This window comes from Borostomias antarcticus (genome assembly GCF_949987555.1).
Source record: "Borostomias antarcticus genome assembly, chromosome: 29".
NCBI classification, from domain to species: domain Eukaryota; kingdom Metazoa; phylum Chordata; class Actinopteri; order Stomiiformes; family Stomiidae; genus Borostomias; species Borostomias antarcticus.
Genome location: NC_140262.1, coordinates 641,491 through 659,588, shown reverse-complemented (window position 1 = coordinate 659,588; position 18,098 = coordinate 641,491). Strand labels below are relative to the sequence as shown.

General features: G+C 45.0%; 1 protein-coding gene across 2 annotated transcripts in view; it reads left to right on the top strand.

Annotated features, from left to right (window-relative positions):
* gpam (glycerol-3-phosphate acyltransferase, mitochondrial) overlaps positions 1-16,641 on the top strand; it is a 47,953-nt gene extending 31,312 nt beyond the window's left edge. For both annotated transcript variants that reach the window (XM_084459986.1, XM_084459985.1), the window contains exons 15-21: positions 1,168-1,432; positions 3,362-3,516; positions 4,252-4,329; positions 4,782-4,919; positions 11,130-11,319; positions 11,438-11,496; positions 12,623-16,641. In XM_084459986.1, coding sequence (XP_084316112.1) covers positions 1,168-1,432; positions 3,362-3,516; positions 4,252-4,329; positions 4,782-4,919; positions 11,130-11,319; positions 11,438-11,496; positions 12,623-12,739 — 1,002 coding nt within the window. In that variant the 3' untranslated portion in view covers positions 12,740-16,641. The remainder of the gene's footprint in view (positions 1-1,167; positions 1,433-3,361; positions 3,517-4,251; positions 4,330-4,781; positions 4,920-11,129; positions 11,320-11,437; positions 11,497-12,622) is intronic.
* Positions 16,642-18,098: the final 1,457 nt, after the last annotated feature.

Genomic DNA, 18,098 nt, shown 5'->3' with positions numbered 1-18,098 from the left:
TCAAGATCTCAAGATCTTAAATTTAAGATTAAAATATATTTTCCAGTCTAACAGAAGAAATGTAGTGTTGGGTGGTGATTCTGGTGCTGTACAGCCTACTTCTACCTTCAGACTTCAAGAATCCAGTGGCCTTACATTTTGCTCAAGCACAACACTCCATTTCGTCACTTAAATATATAGGTATTGAACGGGTCACTACGCCACCTAGTGGTGGAGATATCAATCTTTTACTTCTCGAGAGAAGCTTTTTGGATCTCCACGCTAGACACTGTTGCTAGAGGTCTCAATGAGGCTTTTGACCTCAGACCTTTTTTGTAACCCTCTAAATACAGGGACACTATATGACTGCTTCTGTCAGCCTAGGTTCTCATTTTTTGATTGCTAGGCCTTTAATCCTATTTAATGCTATTTGAATTTTCTGATATCCTAGTTACAATTGTATTTATATTATGTTTCAGTGGTAGAGTTCTATTAGATCTCTTCTCCATTGTCTTAAACATGTAATATTGTGTTGTATTTGTATTATGTATTTTGTATTATGTGATTTGCAATATGCAATTTGTAATATGTTTTTGTAATCAGTCTTGGAGTGTATGATGACAGAGCAGGACCTGTGCACACACCCTTCAAACAATTAGCGAACACACCTTGAGCCACCATGTGGAATGCTGTGATTGGCTGGGCTGTCCTATATATGTGAGTGCTTGTCCACCCTCTCTCCATTCTGATGAAGGTCAGTGGACCGAAACGTTAATAAAACTCCTTAAAAGTTCTATATGTGCTCCAGAGTGCAGTCTTGTTCTTTTTCTACGTATATCTTTGTTGGTCTTGCACCTGGTTTGCATAGTGGATGTGCAGACGTTTTCCTCTCTTCAATTTTCTTGTGTCCCACCTTCAGTTCATACTTGTGAGGAATATGCAGTGAACCCCTTACTTCCATGCAAATGTGTGCTCCTCGTTTGATTTCATTCGATTTCATTCAAGGCGGAAAGTAGGATAACATTTTCAGATGAAAGTGAAAGTGACCACAGAGAGATTCTTTTAGTCACACAAAGTATATTTTGTGTTGTGGAACTATCCATATTACAGTATGTACATGATATCAGATGCATGAGTAGTTCTGATTTGACTTTATGTGGATGAGTTTGACCGTTGTGTTTATTTCAGGGCGTAGCGCTGTCCAAGCTGGTGGAAGACTTCTTCAACATGAAGGAGGAGATCCTGTCACGCGACTTTGACCTGGGCTTCTCTGGAAACTCTGAGGACGTGGTCATGCACGCGCTCCATCTCCTCGGCAACTGCGTCAACGTGACCAGCACCAACCGGAACACGGAGTTCACCATCGCCCCCAGCTACACCGTTCCAGCTCTGTTTGAGCTCAACTTCTACAGCAACGGCCTGTTCCATGTCTTCATATCGGACGCCATCATAGGTAGTAGTAGTACAAAAAACCTTTAACCGTTTTGCAGCAGCAACATTAGCATAACCAACCTCAAACAGACATGACAGGAACATGTCAGAACAAAACGAATCAATCAAGGCTCTAAGAGTGCAGATGTGCTTTTCTTTTCCGCCCTAAATTCGACAATAACAACGCGTGCATTACAGTATTTGTTATCCTGCTATATATTCTGCTGTTTTTAATTTTTATTTTGACATGCAGATTTAGACTGTGCACCATGTTGAAATAAGCCATTAAGTGTTTCAGATTATCAGCACATTGGGCCTCATTCACCAAGTTAAGAATTTCTTAGGAAGCATTTCTTCTTAAACTCTACTTACACAGTTTCCAAGAAGATTGTGGCATTCACCAATGTTCTCACATGCGGAAGAGCAGTCTCAAGTAGGCTACACACTATTCATGTGAAAGACATGTTCATTTCCAATCATTTGTGATTGCGTTTACTTCAAATCGACAGTTGTATAACATTATAGGATTGCAATACTATAATATTTGTATCATTTATCTTATAATAATGGTTTTCATTATTTTACAAAGCGAGTGCTGTCCTTCCAATAATATCCCCGATGCGCCGGGTCCAACTGTGAGCCCTTCTGACACAGCGTTCACTGAACACCTAGGCTAATATCATCCCATGCATTTCACTGACGCTGCTAAATATGACAGGTGAAGTCCGGTCTTTAGATTTTTGTTTGGACATGCCACATTGACAGCTGTGTAGGCTATTTAATAGCCTACATTTTTGTAGACTGTAGGCTATTGTATATTGCATTGTATCACTTTGACATTTTGCACTGTTCTGCCTCGCTATGTTTATGCACCAAGACAAATAGTTGGAAGCCTACTTGGCTGAATTAAGACCTGATTTTGATTGCCCACGCTGGATTCGACCTGCAGTCCTCTGACTTGCCAACGCACCTGACACAACCCCACCTCAACCATTATGCTATCGGGAAGTTGGCGAGTCGAGGGCGCGGATTACTGGTATTCATTCAGAGAAGTGACATCTGCGCACGAGCCTGTAGTTGCATGTCCTTATATGGGGCTGGCGGGGAGTTTACCTATGCGGATTTGGGTGAGTTGATCATTCATCATTATGAGAAGGCAGGTGTGAACTCATCGAGAGGTTTACGACCACGTCGTGAATCAGACGGGAGCTTTCTTTGGAAAGGTTCTTAGGAAGGAACTTAATAACCGAACTTCTGAAGACATTGGTGAATGAGGCCCAATGAAGAGAGCACAAACAGGAACTGGTTTCATTTCCTAGAAAGCTAGACTATTCCCAGAAGGCTAGTCTACATTCACTGTAGTTTCACTGGTATCATTTTGCACTTTTACGCACACAGCCAACCACACACACACCACACATGTTAGCTGGAAACTAAATTCAATTCTTGTCAGCAAAAAACAAAAGACATCATGATGATGTGACCTGATGATGAAGTGTTTAAGACAAAATCAAAGTGAGCTGTATCAGGCAACAATGCATTTCATGATTCACAGATGGACTTGTCTCCTTTGATGTTGGCTACTGACACTTGTTGATCTCTCTATCAAAAGAACACTCTTTTATCTCTCCACATTTCACCAGAAGGTCCTTCTAAAAATTTTACAATTATTTGACTTACAGTATAGTGACGTACAGTATTTGACGTACAGTATAGTGTATAAGGTTGTAGCCTAGCTCATGTAATTTTGCATATAGCGTGGTTATGAAGTCATTCCATTTAGGCTATTAAAAGTCATGGTGGCCCAGATCTGCGCTCTGATTTGTGCATGTGATTTATAACCCTCTAGGTCATTGTGTTCGTCACTCTGTGTGACACAAGTTGATGGTGGAAACCCCCCCATCTGAACTGCTGTCTGACGTGTTGGTGTCTTTCCATTTCTCCCTCCCAGCATGCAGTGCTCTGGCGTTGCAGCGCGAGCAGGCGGTGGAGGCGGAGTCAGAGCAGCAGGGCGGGGCCGGCAGCCTCCTCCTCAGCCAGGAGAGGCTGATCCGTAAGGCCGCCAGCCTCTCCCACTTCCTGACCAATGAGGTGGCAGTTGCACCGGTCAGTCTCTGGTTCTTATCTCCGCTACCATTCATTGAACCACAACACAACCATGTACCTCTCTCCAACACTGTAAGATGTTCTCAAGAGGCCGGTGATTAGAACCTATTGTGACTGAATTGTCATAGTCTTACGATCTAATGAGAGAGCAACCTCTGTCTCTCCTCTTATGCCGGACTCACACTACAGGATATTTAAAATCCTAACCAATTTCGAAATCGGGTTACATCACGCAGATAAGGAGAATCTTAACAGATATTCTTCTTGCGCATCTCATACGAGCACACACAGCAAGATTTGAAAATAACGGCTCAGCACACACTACAGGATCTTATCGTGCCCGAGGGAGCAACGAACCACTGGTCTCGCCGTCTCACTTGTAAAGTCGGGATGTAATAATCTTAAATATCAATCTTGTTTGATATTATCGGGGCCGCCCCGATGGGTCTGCGAGCCGATCGGGAGATATAAGATTGGATCTGTAAACCCCTCACATTACAAGATCATCTGGGCCGATCATCGGCCCCGACCAACGTTCCAGACCAGATTTCTCCGATTGTCGGGAGGGGTGAATCGGGGATAAATCGGCCCAAAAATCCTGTAGTCTGAGCCCGGCGTTAAACAAAGACAACACGGTGCAACCTTGAATGTGTGAAATCTCACGATGAAGAAAATATAATTTTGCACACCATGAATGTGGGATGAGAGAGCCTGTTCTCCTCTCTGCTCTCCCAGCCCTGTCAGACGATCTACCAGGTCTTCCACGACGCCGTCAGCCGCCTCATCCAGTATGGCGTTCTGTATGTAGCAGAGGTGAGACGCCTTCAAGCTCTGTGCAAGTGTGCTCAGTACTACCACACTGTGTGTGTGGCCTTGTTGACCTGTGCCATGGAATATGTCTAAGATCTCTCCCTTTGTGTGTTTGTGTGTGTGTGTGCGTGTGTGCGTGTCTGCGTGTCTGCGTGTGTGTGTGTGTGTGTGTGTGTGTCTTGGTGTGTCTTGGTGTGTGTGTGTATGTGTGCGTGCGTCTCCGTGTGTGTGTGTGTGTGTCTTGGTGTGTGTGTGTGTGTCTTGGTGTGTGTGTGTGTCTTGGTGTGTGTGTCTGCGTGTGTCTGCGTGTGTCTGTGTGTGTGTGTGTGTGTGTGTGTGTGTGTGTGTGTGTCTGCGTGTGTCTGCGTGTGTTTGCGTGTGTCTGCGTGTGTCTGCGTGTGTCTGCGTGTGTGTGTCTTGGTGTGTGTGTGTGTGTGTGTGTGTGTGTGTGTCAGGAGGACCAGGAGGAGCTGAGCCCCAGCCCTACAGAGGAACCCTGGCCCAAGAAGTTCCCCGAGCCGCTGTCCTGGAGGAGCGACGAGGAGGACGAGGACAGCGACTTTGGAGAGGAGCAGAGAGACCGTTACCTCAAGGTCACACACACACACACACACACACACACACACACACACACACACACAGGAGCAGAGAGACCGCTACCTCAAGGTCACACACACACACACACACACACACACAGGAGCAGAGAGACCGCTACCTCAAGGTCACACACACACACACACACACACACACACACTGTTCCATACACACAAACTTCCATTTGCAGTGTATAGGGTTATGGGATAAGAATTGATTACTGTATCACTACTAAGGTTAGGGTTAGGGCGAGCAAACTAAAGGAGACATCGCGCAACGAAGTGTCCTGATATATGCCGTCCGATATCGCTCGCCTGGCGCTTTTTGCACCTGTAGACAATTGTGTAGAACAGAAACTAAGCCAGACACAACCCAGTGAGAGTCAGAGAAGGTAAATGATCTGGACATTGTAATGGATTTTAACTGATCTAGTCAAAAAGGATTTACCAAGATTCGCTCAAAAGGTTAAGTCTTGTTTATTGAGAACATACAAGCGCAAGGACTTTCTGGACAAAGCAACAAGAGTTGTTTATCCAGAGAAGTGAAGCCCATTGGTCTTGCTCTGCCTTATATTCAAGCAAAACACAGGTACGGCGCTTCCAGGATGTGATTGGCTAATCCATTGTACGTCATATGAAATGGCAGGCGTGGCCGAGAATACAGACATGTGACATGAGAAAAGAAGGCAATTTCTTGGAGACAAAAGGACAAAGGATGGTTATTCTGGAGTAGACATTTCTAGGTGTGTGGACCTCCTGGAGGCCACCCTGTCTATGTGAACGGTTGAGGGAGGTGGTGAATTACAAAAGGAGAGAGAGAACAAAGGTTTAAGGTGTTTGGAATAGAGGTCTTGAGGCCAGATGTAAATTCTATAACAACATCTTACTTGTGGAAAAAGTGAAGAAGATATTGTAGTAAACGGACTACAAACTTTCTTTACTTCATCGTTTTGTGGACTTTAATCAACCTGGCTGTGTCTCCACGATTCGACGCACAAACAATCCACGAGAATCCAATACAGCAGAGAATTCCTTCTCCAGTGGCCGACCCAGACAACGGGAGATTCACAGAACTACCCCCCGCCATCAATCTGTATGTTTTTAACCCTGAGGGAGGGAGGGAGGGAGGGAGGGAGGGAGGGAGGGAGGGAGGGAGGGAGGGAGGGAGGGAGGGAGGGAGTGAGTGAGTGAGTGAGGGTTCCGACTCATTTTTAGCCTAATAACACAAGTACTCAGCCTATGAAGTAAACCTGTGGTTTAAAACCACGCCTCTTTAATATCATGAATGTTAACATTTACATTTACATATTCCTCCTCAATAAAAAAAAGCATTGAAAAATTAAAATTAAGAACATTTGGAGTATACAAATAGCACATGAAGTGGACAATGCATCAGTGCTTCTTTGCTTCTTTAATAGTGTCTCTTGTCATTAGTTGCTATGAACGTATAGGACAAGTGCCAACAAGTTGAAGAATTCCATTGAACTAGGGTTGCTACCATATACACTTTTTTATTTTTATTTTTTGTAAACATTTTTTTCATAACCGCGGTTCCAAAAAACAATCGCGGTCAGAAAAAATAATCGCGGTTTGACGATTACCACCATCAACGGCCAGGTAGTGGAGAGTGTTGACACGTACGAGTACTTGGGAACCATCATTGACAGTAACCTGCGTTTTGATGCCAATACTGAGGCCATCTGTAAGAAGGGTCAACCGCATGTTCTGTCTGAGGAAGCTGAGGTCTTTTAATGTTGATCGGACACTGACCGATGACCATGTTTTACAAATCATTCATTCAATCAATACTGTGCTTTTCTATGGTCGGCTGGTCTGGGAACCTGCGCTTGAACAGTAAAAACGCTCTCGACCGCATTGTGAACCAGTGTAGTGAGATCACAGGAGTCAGACAGGCTGGTCTACCCGGATTATTCAAGAAACAGGGCCTTCAGAAACAGGGCCTTCAGAAACAGGGCCTTCAGAAACAGGGCCTTCAGAAACAGGGCCTTCAGAATCAGGGCCTTCAGAATCAGGGCCTTCAGAAAGCCCAGGCCATCCTCCTTGACTCAAAACACCCTCTGTACCCCGAGTTCGAGGTTCTCCCCTCTGGTGTCCGATTCAGGGCACCAAGGATCCTCAAAACCAATAGATATAGGGACGCGTGTTCCTAGGGCCATCGGATGGCTAAACCAATCAGGCACTCTCACTTTACCGTAGATAGGACTCCCATTATGCACTTTAGTAAGGTTTGGCCTACAGAGCCCACTGCGTTGTCCTGGGGCCTCATTTATCATTGAGGTACGCCTTCTTTTACACGGTCTTTTTCGCGATTTCAGGCGTACGCCATTTGCCCCCCCCACATTGCGATTTATCAAGCCGTAAGGGCGAAAATTTAGTCGCCTTTCTCCGCGCTTTTGTAGGACACCTCTCAGCTTGTCCTACCGATTTACACGGTGTTCTACGCCCTTCTTGAACACAGGGGGAACTGGCGACGCAGGTGGTGCGTCGGTGAATTACTATGTTTGACGGAGAGAATAAGAGCGACAGTTCATGAACGCACAATCATGTAGGCTAATAGCCCAATTCAGCACCAACATATATCGCAATGCAAGATTAGACGTGTCCTCTAACCGGCTCATTCATGCTCCGATATGGATTTTTTCCCCAAACTGAACCTATGCGCTGTCCAAAACCTTTCCGCGCTATATGTCACACACCTAATGCAGGCACTCCATCAAACGGCAATAATTGACCAATTAGATTGTCATTAATATGTGATCATGTGGACCTGTTTGCTCTTTGTTAAGCATATAAATGACAGTCCTCCTGTGCGTAATGCGAGCCTAAATGAATCCGGCGCTACACGGCCTACTGGCCGAGATAGAACTCCAAAGAGGTGACGGCGATGGCGACTGCACCCACATAAGGGCACCATCAGTGAATGAATACGTCTATGTGAATCGCTAAAATGTGCACACTAGAAATACCCAAATCATATGTGACATGCTCATCACAAGTGTAGTGGCACGGTGGCCTGGCTCCACGCATGACTCATTCATCCTGGCGCACAGCAGGGTAGGGGCTAGACTGGAGGCAGGCGCTGCGCGTGACGGCTGGCTTGTTGGTGTGTCCATAGCCAAGATACATATTCTTTGTCTTATTTACTTTTAATCTTTATTAGCATTTTCCATCCATACAACGACAATACAATAAAACATGAAAACCTACAATAACAGCTTATGGGTACATCCATCCATGCAGCTTTTTTTTCTTACTCAAATATGACAATTTTAATATTAGTGGTATCATCACACTTCCTTCTATAATCCATCCATTTTTCCCATCTCCCTTCAAACTTTCCTTCCTGCATCCTCAATGCATGCGTGAACCTCTCCCTAACATACATCTCCTCCACAACACCCACCACTGCTCCTTGGTTGGGCGTTCCACCTTATACCAAGCCCTCGTTATTGTCTTTTTACTAGCAACCAATAGTACTTTCACTAGGTATCTGTCCCCTCCTTGTACATCATCCCGTGTTATGTTTGCCAAGATATATATTCAAAGCTGATAAGAAGGTGGAGGTCGTGGCGCTGGAGGTGGAGGCTACAACTCGCGGGGGCACGACCGTCAGGTCAAGGACCACTGCAGACTCCCCCTCCTCTGAGTCCCACCCCACGTCAGAGTCTGGAGAAACAATTTCAATCATTTTCTTTGAGTTTGTCTGTGAACTTGATTATGCATTAAACATTTCATTGTGCAGCCATATTCATTTGATATGTTTTTCTGTTGGCAGTCAAATAAATGCTGTGATTTACCGGGTGATTTAGATGAGTCTTAATTTCCCAGAGGGGAAAATGTTTAATGTGTTCTAACATTATGAAGTGGTCATCTGCGTTATTGTTCCCTGTTTTTGGTCCTAATTTAATCATAGCCTACCACAGAATGTTTACTTTCCTCACAGCCACATGTTACAGTATGTCCGTGTATGCCCAATCCTAGATGCACAACACGTAGCTAAAGTAGGCTACTAAGCTGTAGGAGCAAACAGACAAAGGTAGGCTATTAATACCTTCCGAAGAGGATTGCCTTCCTCGCGTGGACCTCACCAACTAGCACATGCACCTCCGTCTCCGAGAAGTTCCTCTTCTTAGCTCTTCGTTCCATGTTTCATTGTCCCGCCTGGGTGCTCCACGCTACCTTTTTAAGCCGGTTCCTTCCGGGAAACCACGTTTGGCCACTCATGGTTTTGACCATATATGGTTGGATTAGGGCGTGGCGAGGGCGGAACACGGGGCGCGTGCGCGTACGCTCTCTTCCCCGCCGGTCTCGGATTTCCCGTGCAGAAAAGGGCATACGACATTTTTGATAGATCCGAAAAGCGTGTAAATATTCTCGTCGTACGCTACATTTCGCATTTTCCGCGTTTTCGTCGTACGCCCTCTTTTACACCGGAATTTACACGCTCTTTGATAAATGAGGCCCCTGTCCTGTCAATTGTAACTAAATTGTAACTATACCAGTGTGTGTATGTATTGTCTTTATGACTTTTAATGTATCGGTGTACTGTATGTATTGTCTTTTTGACTTTTAATGTATCGGTGTCTTTTGTCCACTGTCGTTGATGTTATGCTGCTCCCTGCAAATCAATTGCCCCTCTGGGATTTCATCGTGAAGTGAAGTGAAGTGATCTTTTGACTCCTGCGTGCCTCCCTCCCTGCTGCCTCTCTCCCTCCCTGCTGCCTCTCTCCCTGCTGCCTCTCTCCCTGCTGCCTCTCTCCCTGCTGCCTCTCTCCCTGCTGCCTCTCTCCCTGCTGCCTCCCTCCCTGCTGCCTCTCTCCCTGCTGCCTCTCTCCCTGCTGCCTCTCTCCCTGCTGCCTCCCTCCCTGCTGCCTCTCTCCCTCCCTGCTGCCTCCCTCCCTGCTGCCTCTCTCCCTGCTGCCTCTCTCCCTGCTGCCTCCCTCCCTGCTGCCTCCCTCTCTCCCTGCTGCCTCCCTCCCTGCTGCCTCCCTCCCTCCCTGCTGCCTCCCTCCCTGCTGCCTCCCTCCCTCCCTGCTGCCTCCCTCCCTCCCTGCTGCCTCTCTCCCTCCCTGCTGCCTCCCTCCCTCCCTGCTGCCTCCCTCCCTCCCTGCTGCCTCCCTCCCTCCCTGCTGCCTTCCTCTCTCCCTGCTGCCTCCCTCTCTCCCTGCTGCCTCCCTCTCTCCCTGCTGCCTCCCTCTCTCCCTGCTGCCTCCCTCCCTCCCTGCTGCCTCCCTCCCTCCCTGCTGCCTCCCTCCCTGCTGCCTCCCTCCCTGCTGCCTCTCTCCCTGCTGCCTCTCTCCCTGCTGCCTCCCTCCCTGCTGCCTCTCTCCCTCCCTGCTGCCTCCCTCCCTGCTGCCTCTCTCCCTCCCTGCTGCCTCCCTCCCTGCTGCCTCTCTCCCTCCCTGCTGCCTCCCTCCCTGCTGCCTCTCTCCCTCCCTGCTGCCTCCCTCCCTGCTGCCTCTCTCCCTGCTGCCTCCCTCCCTGCTGCCTCCCTCCCTGCTGCCTCCCTCCCTGCTGCCTCTCTCCCTGCTGCCTCTCTCCCTCCCTGCTGCCTCTCTCCCTCCCTGCTGCCTCTCTCCCTCCCTGCTGCCTCTCTCCCTCCCTGCTGCCTCCCTCCCTGCTGCCTCCCTCCCTGCTGCCTCCCTCCCTGCTGCCTCTCTCCCTGCTGCCTCTCTCCCTGCTGCCTCTCTCCCTCCCTGCTGCCTCCCTCCCTGCTGCCTCTCTCCCTGCTGCCTCCCTCCCTGCTGCCTCTCTCTCTCCCTGCTGCCTCCCTCCCTGCTGCCTCTCTCCCTCCCTGCTGCCTCCCTCCCTGCTGCCTCTCTCCCTGCTGCCTCCCTCCCTGCTGCCTCTCTCCCTCCCTGCTGCCTCCCTCCCTGCTGCCTCTCTCCCTCCCTGCTGCCTCTCTCCCTGCTGCCTCCCTCCCTGCGGGTCTCCCTCCCTGCTGCCTCTCTCCCTCCCTGCGGGTCTCCCTCCCTGCTGCCTCCCTCTCTCCCTGCTGCCTCTCTCCCTCCCTGCTGCCTCCCTCCCTCCCTGCTGCCTCTCTCCCTGCTGCCTCCCTCCCTGCGGGTCTCCCTCCCTGCTGCCTCTCTCCCTCCCTGCGGGTCTCCCTCCCTGCTGCCTCCCTCTCTCCCTGCTGCCTCTCTCCCTCCCTGCTGCCTCCCTCCCTGCTGCCTCTCTCCCTGACCACAGGTCAGCGTGTCGCCGGAGCACCAGGAGTTCTTTGTCTTCCTGCAGCGTCTGGTGAGCCCCGTGCTGGAGGCCTACAGCGGAGCGGCCATCTTTGTCCACAGCCTGAGCCAGCCAATGGCAGAGCCCGAGTACACACAGCAGCTCTTCAGATACCTGCTCACCCGCACAGAGAAGGGCGTGGCAGCCTATGGTCAGTTCAGCTTTTGTCTTTTCTTTTTCTTTTAAACTTTGTTTGGTGCTTATTGGTTTAGTGTTAGTGCTACTGAAAAGGACTCAAAACTGATCAGATTTGGCCTCTCTTTCCAAAGGTGAAAGTGCAACGCACTACCTCGTGAAGAACACAGTGAGAACGTTTAAAGAGCTGGGGGTAAGAGATCATTCATTGACTGTCGCACCATTTTTAGGACACGGCCACCCTGTTTTGAATTTGCTCATACACAGATATGCAGCACAAATGGTGTTCCATCAATTGCCCTGCACTTAAGTCCTACTGTAGTTATACGTTCCACATGGCGAGTACGCGAGGGTCCACTGTCCACTTGGGTCCACAAGACGTAAATGTCATCAGAGGGCGTGCGCATTGGCGCTGTGCAGACAGCACCAATTATTTTGTGACTTTCTGGAGTTTTCTTTGGGGACGCGTCCCAGACGTGCGCAGTACGAGTCCACGAGGCCACTACCCTGCAATCTACAGCAAACAATCTACTGCACATGCATGGGACGCGTCCTCCAAGTGGACTCCAGAACGTAGTAGAAACAGAACTCCTCCGTGTCCATAATATCTGCAGCTGTCCAGGTACACTTGGAAGTATAACCAAGGCTTTACAGTCTAGTTTATATGAGTCTAGTATGCCATTAGCAAAAATGAAAGCCTCCCCAGCAAGGTTATAATAGTTTTGCTTTTTTCATTAGTTTTTATTTTTATATCGTTTTAACTTTTGGTTTTTAATTTCAGTTTAGTTTTGATTAGTTTTGAAGCAGGTTTGCTAGTTTAGTTTTTAGTTTTTGGAAATGCTTAGTTTTAGTTTAGTTTTTATTAGTTTCAGTATTAGTTTTAGTTTTTTTTTCTTCTGCGCTAGCCTCGTGAGACCATCCTGATCTCACAAGCTCATGTTGTTTCACTCTGTGGCGCACGTCAGGTTACCTCTGTGCAGGACACAGCTAAAAAAATGGAGGATAGATTTCATATCCACCCAAAATACTAGGCTTATGTATGAAATGACTAAAACTAAGGACATTTTCTCAATAATTTTTGTTTATTTTAGTTAGTTTTGTAAACACACAATAGTTTTAGTTAGTTATAGTTTTTTTGTAAAGTCTAGTTTTTATTTTTATTTCAGTTAAATCAAATATTTTTTCACACCTAGTTTTCGTTTTTTTGTTAGTTTTCGTTAACTATAATAACCTTGCTCCCCAGTACGCTAGTTCTGAGACAACTTTTTTTCCTGTTGATTTGATTGGTCTTTTTTTCCTGTTGATTTGATTGGTTGCAGGTCCTGAAGGAGAGGCGAGAGAACCGAGTGTCATATTTGGAACTGAGCAGCACCTTCTTACCTCAGGCCAATCGAAACAAGCTCCTGCATTACATCCAGGGCTTCACGCTCCTGTGACCTATGACCTTCAACTACAGTACCCCACCCTGACCGTCCCAACCCCGTTCCTGGCTCCATCCACACAAGTACTCTTCTCAAGGGCTTTTACTGGCTAGTTCTAACCAATCAGAGGTGCTACTCTATGGAAAGCTTTACCTGGAAGTGCCTTCATGAAAAAGATGCTAACTCTTAGCCGTTAGCCAGAAGAGACTTGAAGTCAGTCTTCCTTTTCCAGTCAACACCCTTCCTTCCACCTGTAGAACTGTGCAGCTAGTAAAAGTTATTAATCATTCTTAGAAGGGGATGAAATCGATAGTCATTTTTTCTTTTTTCTGTGTCCTTTATGTGCCAGTGAAAGCCCTAGTTTTAATTTGATCGGAACTTTAAAGCTGTAGTAATAACAACCGACTGTTGGACTACAATTTCAAGTAGTCCTGTAAATGAATGTCATCTTTACAACAAGAAAAATGGTCGCCTTTGATGTAAGCAAGCAAACAGACAAAATGGTACTGAGAAAGCAGGATGGCATCAATAGAAAACTGTAAATTAAGGCATTTTGCTTTCTCATTTGTACCAGAATGCATGTGAAAAGAATTGCTATCTTCCTAGGCTCATATACCATATAGAAAATGGAATACGCTATGAAACTGAAGCTTTCAGAACAAAAATAAACACTTTGTTTTTCTAGAAAACAAGGATAAGCTGAGGATGATAGATTTTTACTACGTCCAACAGAAGTATTCTGCAAGTCAGTGGGCTGTTCAAATAAGATCCTCTTTAACATATGGACCACCAAGGGTATTATTTTATTCTTTTGAAACCATGTATACATCATTATTCATATTAATTTCCTTACAATTTGAACATACAACAACTCTTATGGGCTATGGTATTGAAGTTAACCTGTGGATCCAGCATTTGCAGCCAGATGTCCTGGAGTATGCATGTTATATGTTTGTCTTTAAAAAGTTTGTCCATGTTATAGGCACAAAAGGTCAGTACATATTGACAGCTTTCATTCAAACATACAGTAATAACAGGTTTTTGTGTTGGAAAAATATACACTGTGTACATTACTTTAGATTTACTGATTGGAAGTCTAGAATGAAATGGCACATAAAGCACTAGCCATGTTAAGTACATTTAGCAATGCATTGTATATTGACATTTGATTAACTTTGGCTTAAGGTGGTAGGAATTATTAGTTTTGTTTGATTTGTCTGTGTTCATCATCTACATGACTGTTTCTCACGTGAGGGTGACATTTTGAACCTCTAAGGCCACAGGCGACTACGTAAAGTGAACATAATATTTAAAGTTGGATGGGAAATATTGAATTGATATTGAAATTCAAATGTCGCACTGTTGACATTTAATGAAATATTCCGATATTCTCCCAGTGACTGACAAAAGAGGAATTAAAGTATCACATACACCCTGGTATATTTTGGTGCCAAAATTTGGTGCCAAAATAAACGTGGTGCTTTACTGTTCAAAATGTCCCCCCTGAGCACATCGACTACCTAAGAACCTGTCATGAGAGCTAACCAAGGCAAACATGATATTAGCACAGCAATCATTTATTTTATTATTTATTATTTTTAGAGAAACTTTCAAACAGCGGGTTGGGTCTTGGTCGGGGATAACACGTATATCTGGCTTTGTGTGTGCTCACTCTTATTTCACAAGATTTCTGTAGAGAATCTTTCCGTGTGGATTATCGTCGTATGGTTGCCTCCATGCACAACTTTCAGACAGCTGAAAATGTTTCTCACCGTGGGGAGTTGGATATACTGTAGTCATATAAGACTATTAGTTAATGTTGTTCATTAGTTATACTAAGAGTCCCTCTTGAGACTCTACATTAGTTGTGAGTTAAAGATAGTGGCACTTAGCAAAGTCCCGGGGTCATATAACCTTTTTACTTTTGAAGTTAAGGGACAAATTGCCTAGTAATATATCTCCACTGTTTACTTATGTACAAACTGCTGTAGAGAGCCATGCGGCTTTCACAAGTCGTCCCCTACCTCCTTACTTCCATCTTCTCTTCGTTCTGATGTAATAACTCATTTTAACTACCAGGTTTACATTATCTTCTTTTATAGATTAATGATGTGCGCTAGATCTGTCTGCATGGTCATTAGACGTCTAGGCTCAGTTGGAATGCTTTCCTGCTCCTACTGTCTTACTGATTGTCTGGGGAGGTGGGGCAGTGAGGCGGTAACCTCGTCTGGAACTCGTCCAATTGTCGAATTTGATTATTGAGCTCCAGACAAGGTTACCACTTCTCTGCTTCGTCTTCCCAAAGCAAACGGTTATATAAGACCTGTCATGTTTTTGAACAGGCTCCAATTTCTTGTCGGTCTTTTGATGTTGATGTTTAGGTGTTGTTCATGCGCATGTGAATTCAGATAGAAAAGAAAGAACAGAGGTTGTGGAACAGTGGATGCTGAAACATAGTAAACCTGGAAAAATAAGATGAGGATGAGAATCTAAAGCTCTGCTTTATTCAGTGGGATCATCGTTGACAGGAATCAAGAAGAAATGGGTCTTAGAGAGTGCTATGCGTGATGGATGACGGATGTGAAATGTACAACTGTACCCAGTTTCAGACCCTTTTGTTGATATTACACATAAGTAATTAATTTGGTGATTGGAGCTTGTAAGATATTTAAATTTATTCAAACACGTTCACTTACCTCAGCATAATGCTTAGTAGTGCTAAGTTATAGCATATGCAATTTCCACCCAAAATAAAGGGGACATTTTATATTTGTGAGGTGAAACACTGGAATACTGAGTTTGGATCTGTGGATTTCAGTTGAAGAGCTGAATTGACACGTTACTGGCATTATTTTGAGTCACTTATTCCAAATATGAATAATCAAGATTAGCGAGAGTGGCAAGTCTCTACTTTTGTGCTGCCAAGGGTGAATTTTCCTTGTAGCCCTTTACTTGAGCTCTGCAGTCATAATGAATTGTAATGGGAAGTTAAATGGGATAGCACTTGTTTGTGACACATAGGACACCCATGGTATGTAGAAGAACATGTTTTTTTTTGTTTTTCTTTTTACTTTATTTTATTTTAAATGTAATCAGAATTCACAATATAATTGCACTTGTAAGTTATTAGATACAGGTATTCTATGTAAGTTAAATGGGACAGTGTGCGCAGAACACATTCACACAGCTACCCACCTATCCACTCATTCACCGTAGCTCCTGAAAGTATTGAAAGTAAGCAATACTCAGAATATGAAGGGTACTCAAGCGCACCCCTGAGGTGCCCCTAGCCGAGACCAGGCTACATGTACTGTATGTATCCGCTGGATGCCTTCAATCTTATTGGCACTCAAATGTGAACTCTACATAACATCCATGATAAATGTATGATACAGACTAGGTTGTGAATACTTCATTTAAAAACAATGATATTTACTTGTTCCTATAGGGATTAAAGCTGAGTTTGCTACTTGAATGTATCTTTCCTTTACCCCAAATAGGATATTGTAGGATTCTCAGTCAAACAGCGCACAAACTTTTTAACTCATCTAGATTGGACCACCTTACCTTCTACTCCTGTGCTTATAGCATCCTTTTACAGGCTATGAAATGACAAAACGATTCAGACCGTAAACATTGCTCTGTAGCACTCAAACAATAAACCTTTCATTGTATCCTCTGAACAGGATGCCTTTTCAATGCATTGTAGGTTTCTCTTTGTGTGTTGGTGTTTTTTTGCTACTGTATGTTGTGCATGTTAGCTAAGGCCCATGTAGCATGACCGATGAAACAGCTCACTATGAGCAGTAACTCTGAATTTCTTTCTTATACAAGAACTTGGGTTTTACCAGAAGAAGGGACACCAGCTACTGAAAACAAATGTCCGACTTTGTTTCTGCTTCCATAGAATGAAAAGAAAATGTCCAAGCACAGTTGTTATGCTTTTTTTGTTTTTGTTTTAAAATAAATTAACGATAGAGTAACAATACTTGTCTGCCCCCATTTTTAAGAATCAATCAATCAAAAAGAAATGTCACAAAAATGTGGTGCGAGGCTCTTTTTACTCCATTGTGTTTCAAAGAAAAACATTTGAGTTTGAAATGTCATGCTCGATGACTGTATTTGATTACTGCCCAAAACCATTGGGGTTAGGCAGGGGCACAATGTCAGTACACAAACATGACTCAAGAATAATTTAAACATATAAACCTAGGAATGGTGCTCGGAGAGCACAGACCTCTGCCCATGAATGCATCCAGTATTGTGGCTCTGTGTGCGCACGTGTGTGAGCAGAACATGTTTGGTATTGCTGCTTTCATTAGGTCTCTATGATCTTCCCATGTCAAGATATGGCCGTTTCAATTCCCCCCCATTGACAAGTTCGCTTAGAGGACGGGTTCAAAATTCAGCATTATAAGCCATGTTTTAAGGTTATTTACGCTCTCACACGCATGGGAGCGAGTTTTATCTTACTTTTCCAGTGACCGCTATATGTTCCTTGTCTGTCTCCTTATGTTGCCCTGCATATTGTATATAGGAATTATAACAGCCTTTTTGAAAATGTTGATACACAATTTCTATAGGAAGATGATTTTTGTCATCTCATGCTGGGCATGTTTGGACTTGTTTCACCGCTTGTTTCAACACAGCTGCTTCATGATGAAGCATGACTCATCTTCGGTCTGTTGCTAATCAAAGTCTCTCTCTCTCTCTGTTTCCCTTTGAAAAAGGTTGTTTGTATTGTCGCCATGGTAACGCGTCGTGTGCCTCTTGCATGTGTCCTATAACATTAATGTCTGAAGCCTGGACCCTAAATATATATTCTAGACAACCAGGGAACCAACTGGCCAACACACACACATGCACACACACACACACACAACAGACCCATCAAGAGATGTTAATTTAGAGCCCAAAACAAAGGTTATCAACCCTGGCAGGAGATAAAAGGCAAGTGCATCGATTTTACCTGACTGGATCTAATGGACAGGACATTGCATTGCAAGCATGGTCTCTCTCTCTCTCTCTCTCTCTCTCTCTCTCTCAAGAAGCAGAGGAATGCTGCAGCTCTGGTGCATTCAGAGTGCTGTAAGCTGTTACTAACCCTAACCCTATGGTCTAGAGAAGACGGTTAATGAACCAACAACGAGCCGACACAAACTAAGCAAACAGACACAGTAACAAAGTCCAAGAAGAATGGGAAAACATGGGGTTTAAATAGGAGAAATTATTGCTTGATGAACAGCTGACTGGTTTCTGATTGGATGGGAGCAGTTGACGAGGTGATGAGGAACACCTGACGGACACCTGAATGATTGAATGACGAGTGGAGAAACAAAAGGAAAGAACAGAACACGATACATAACTATACGGA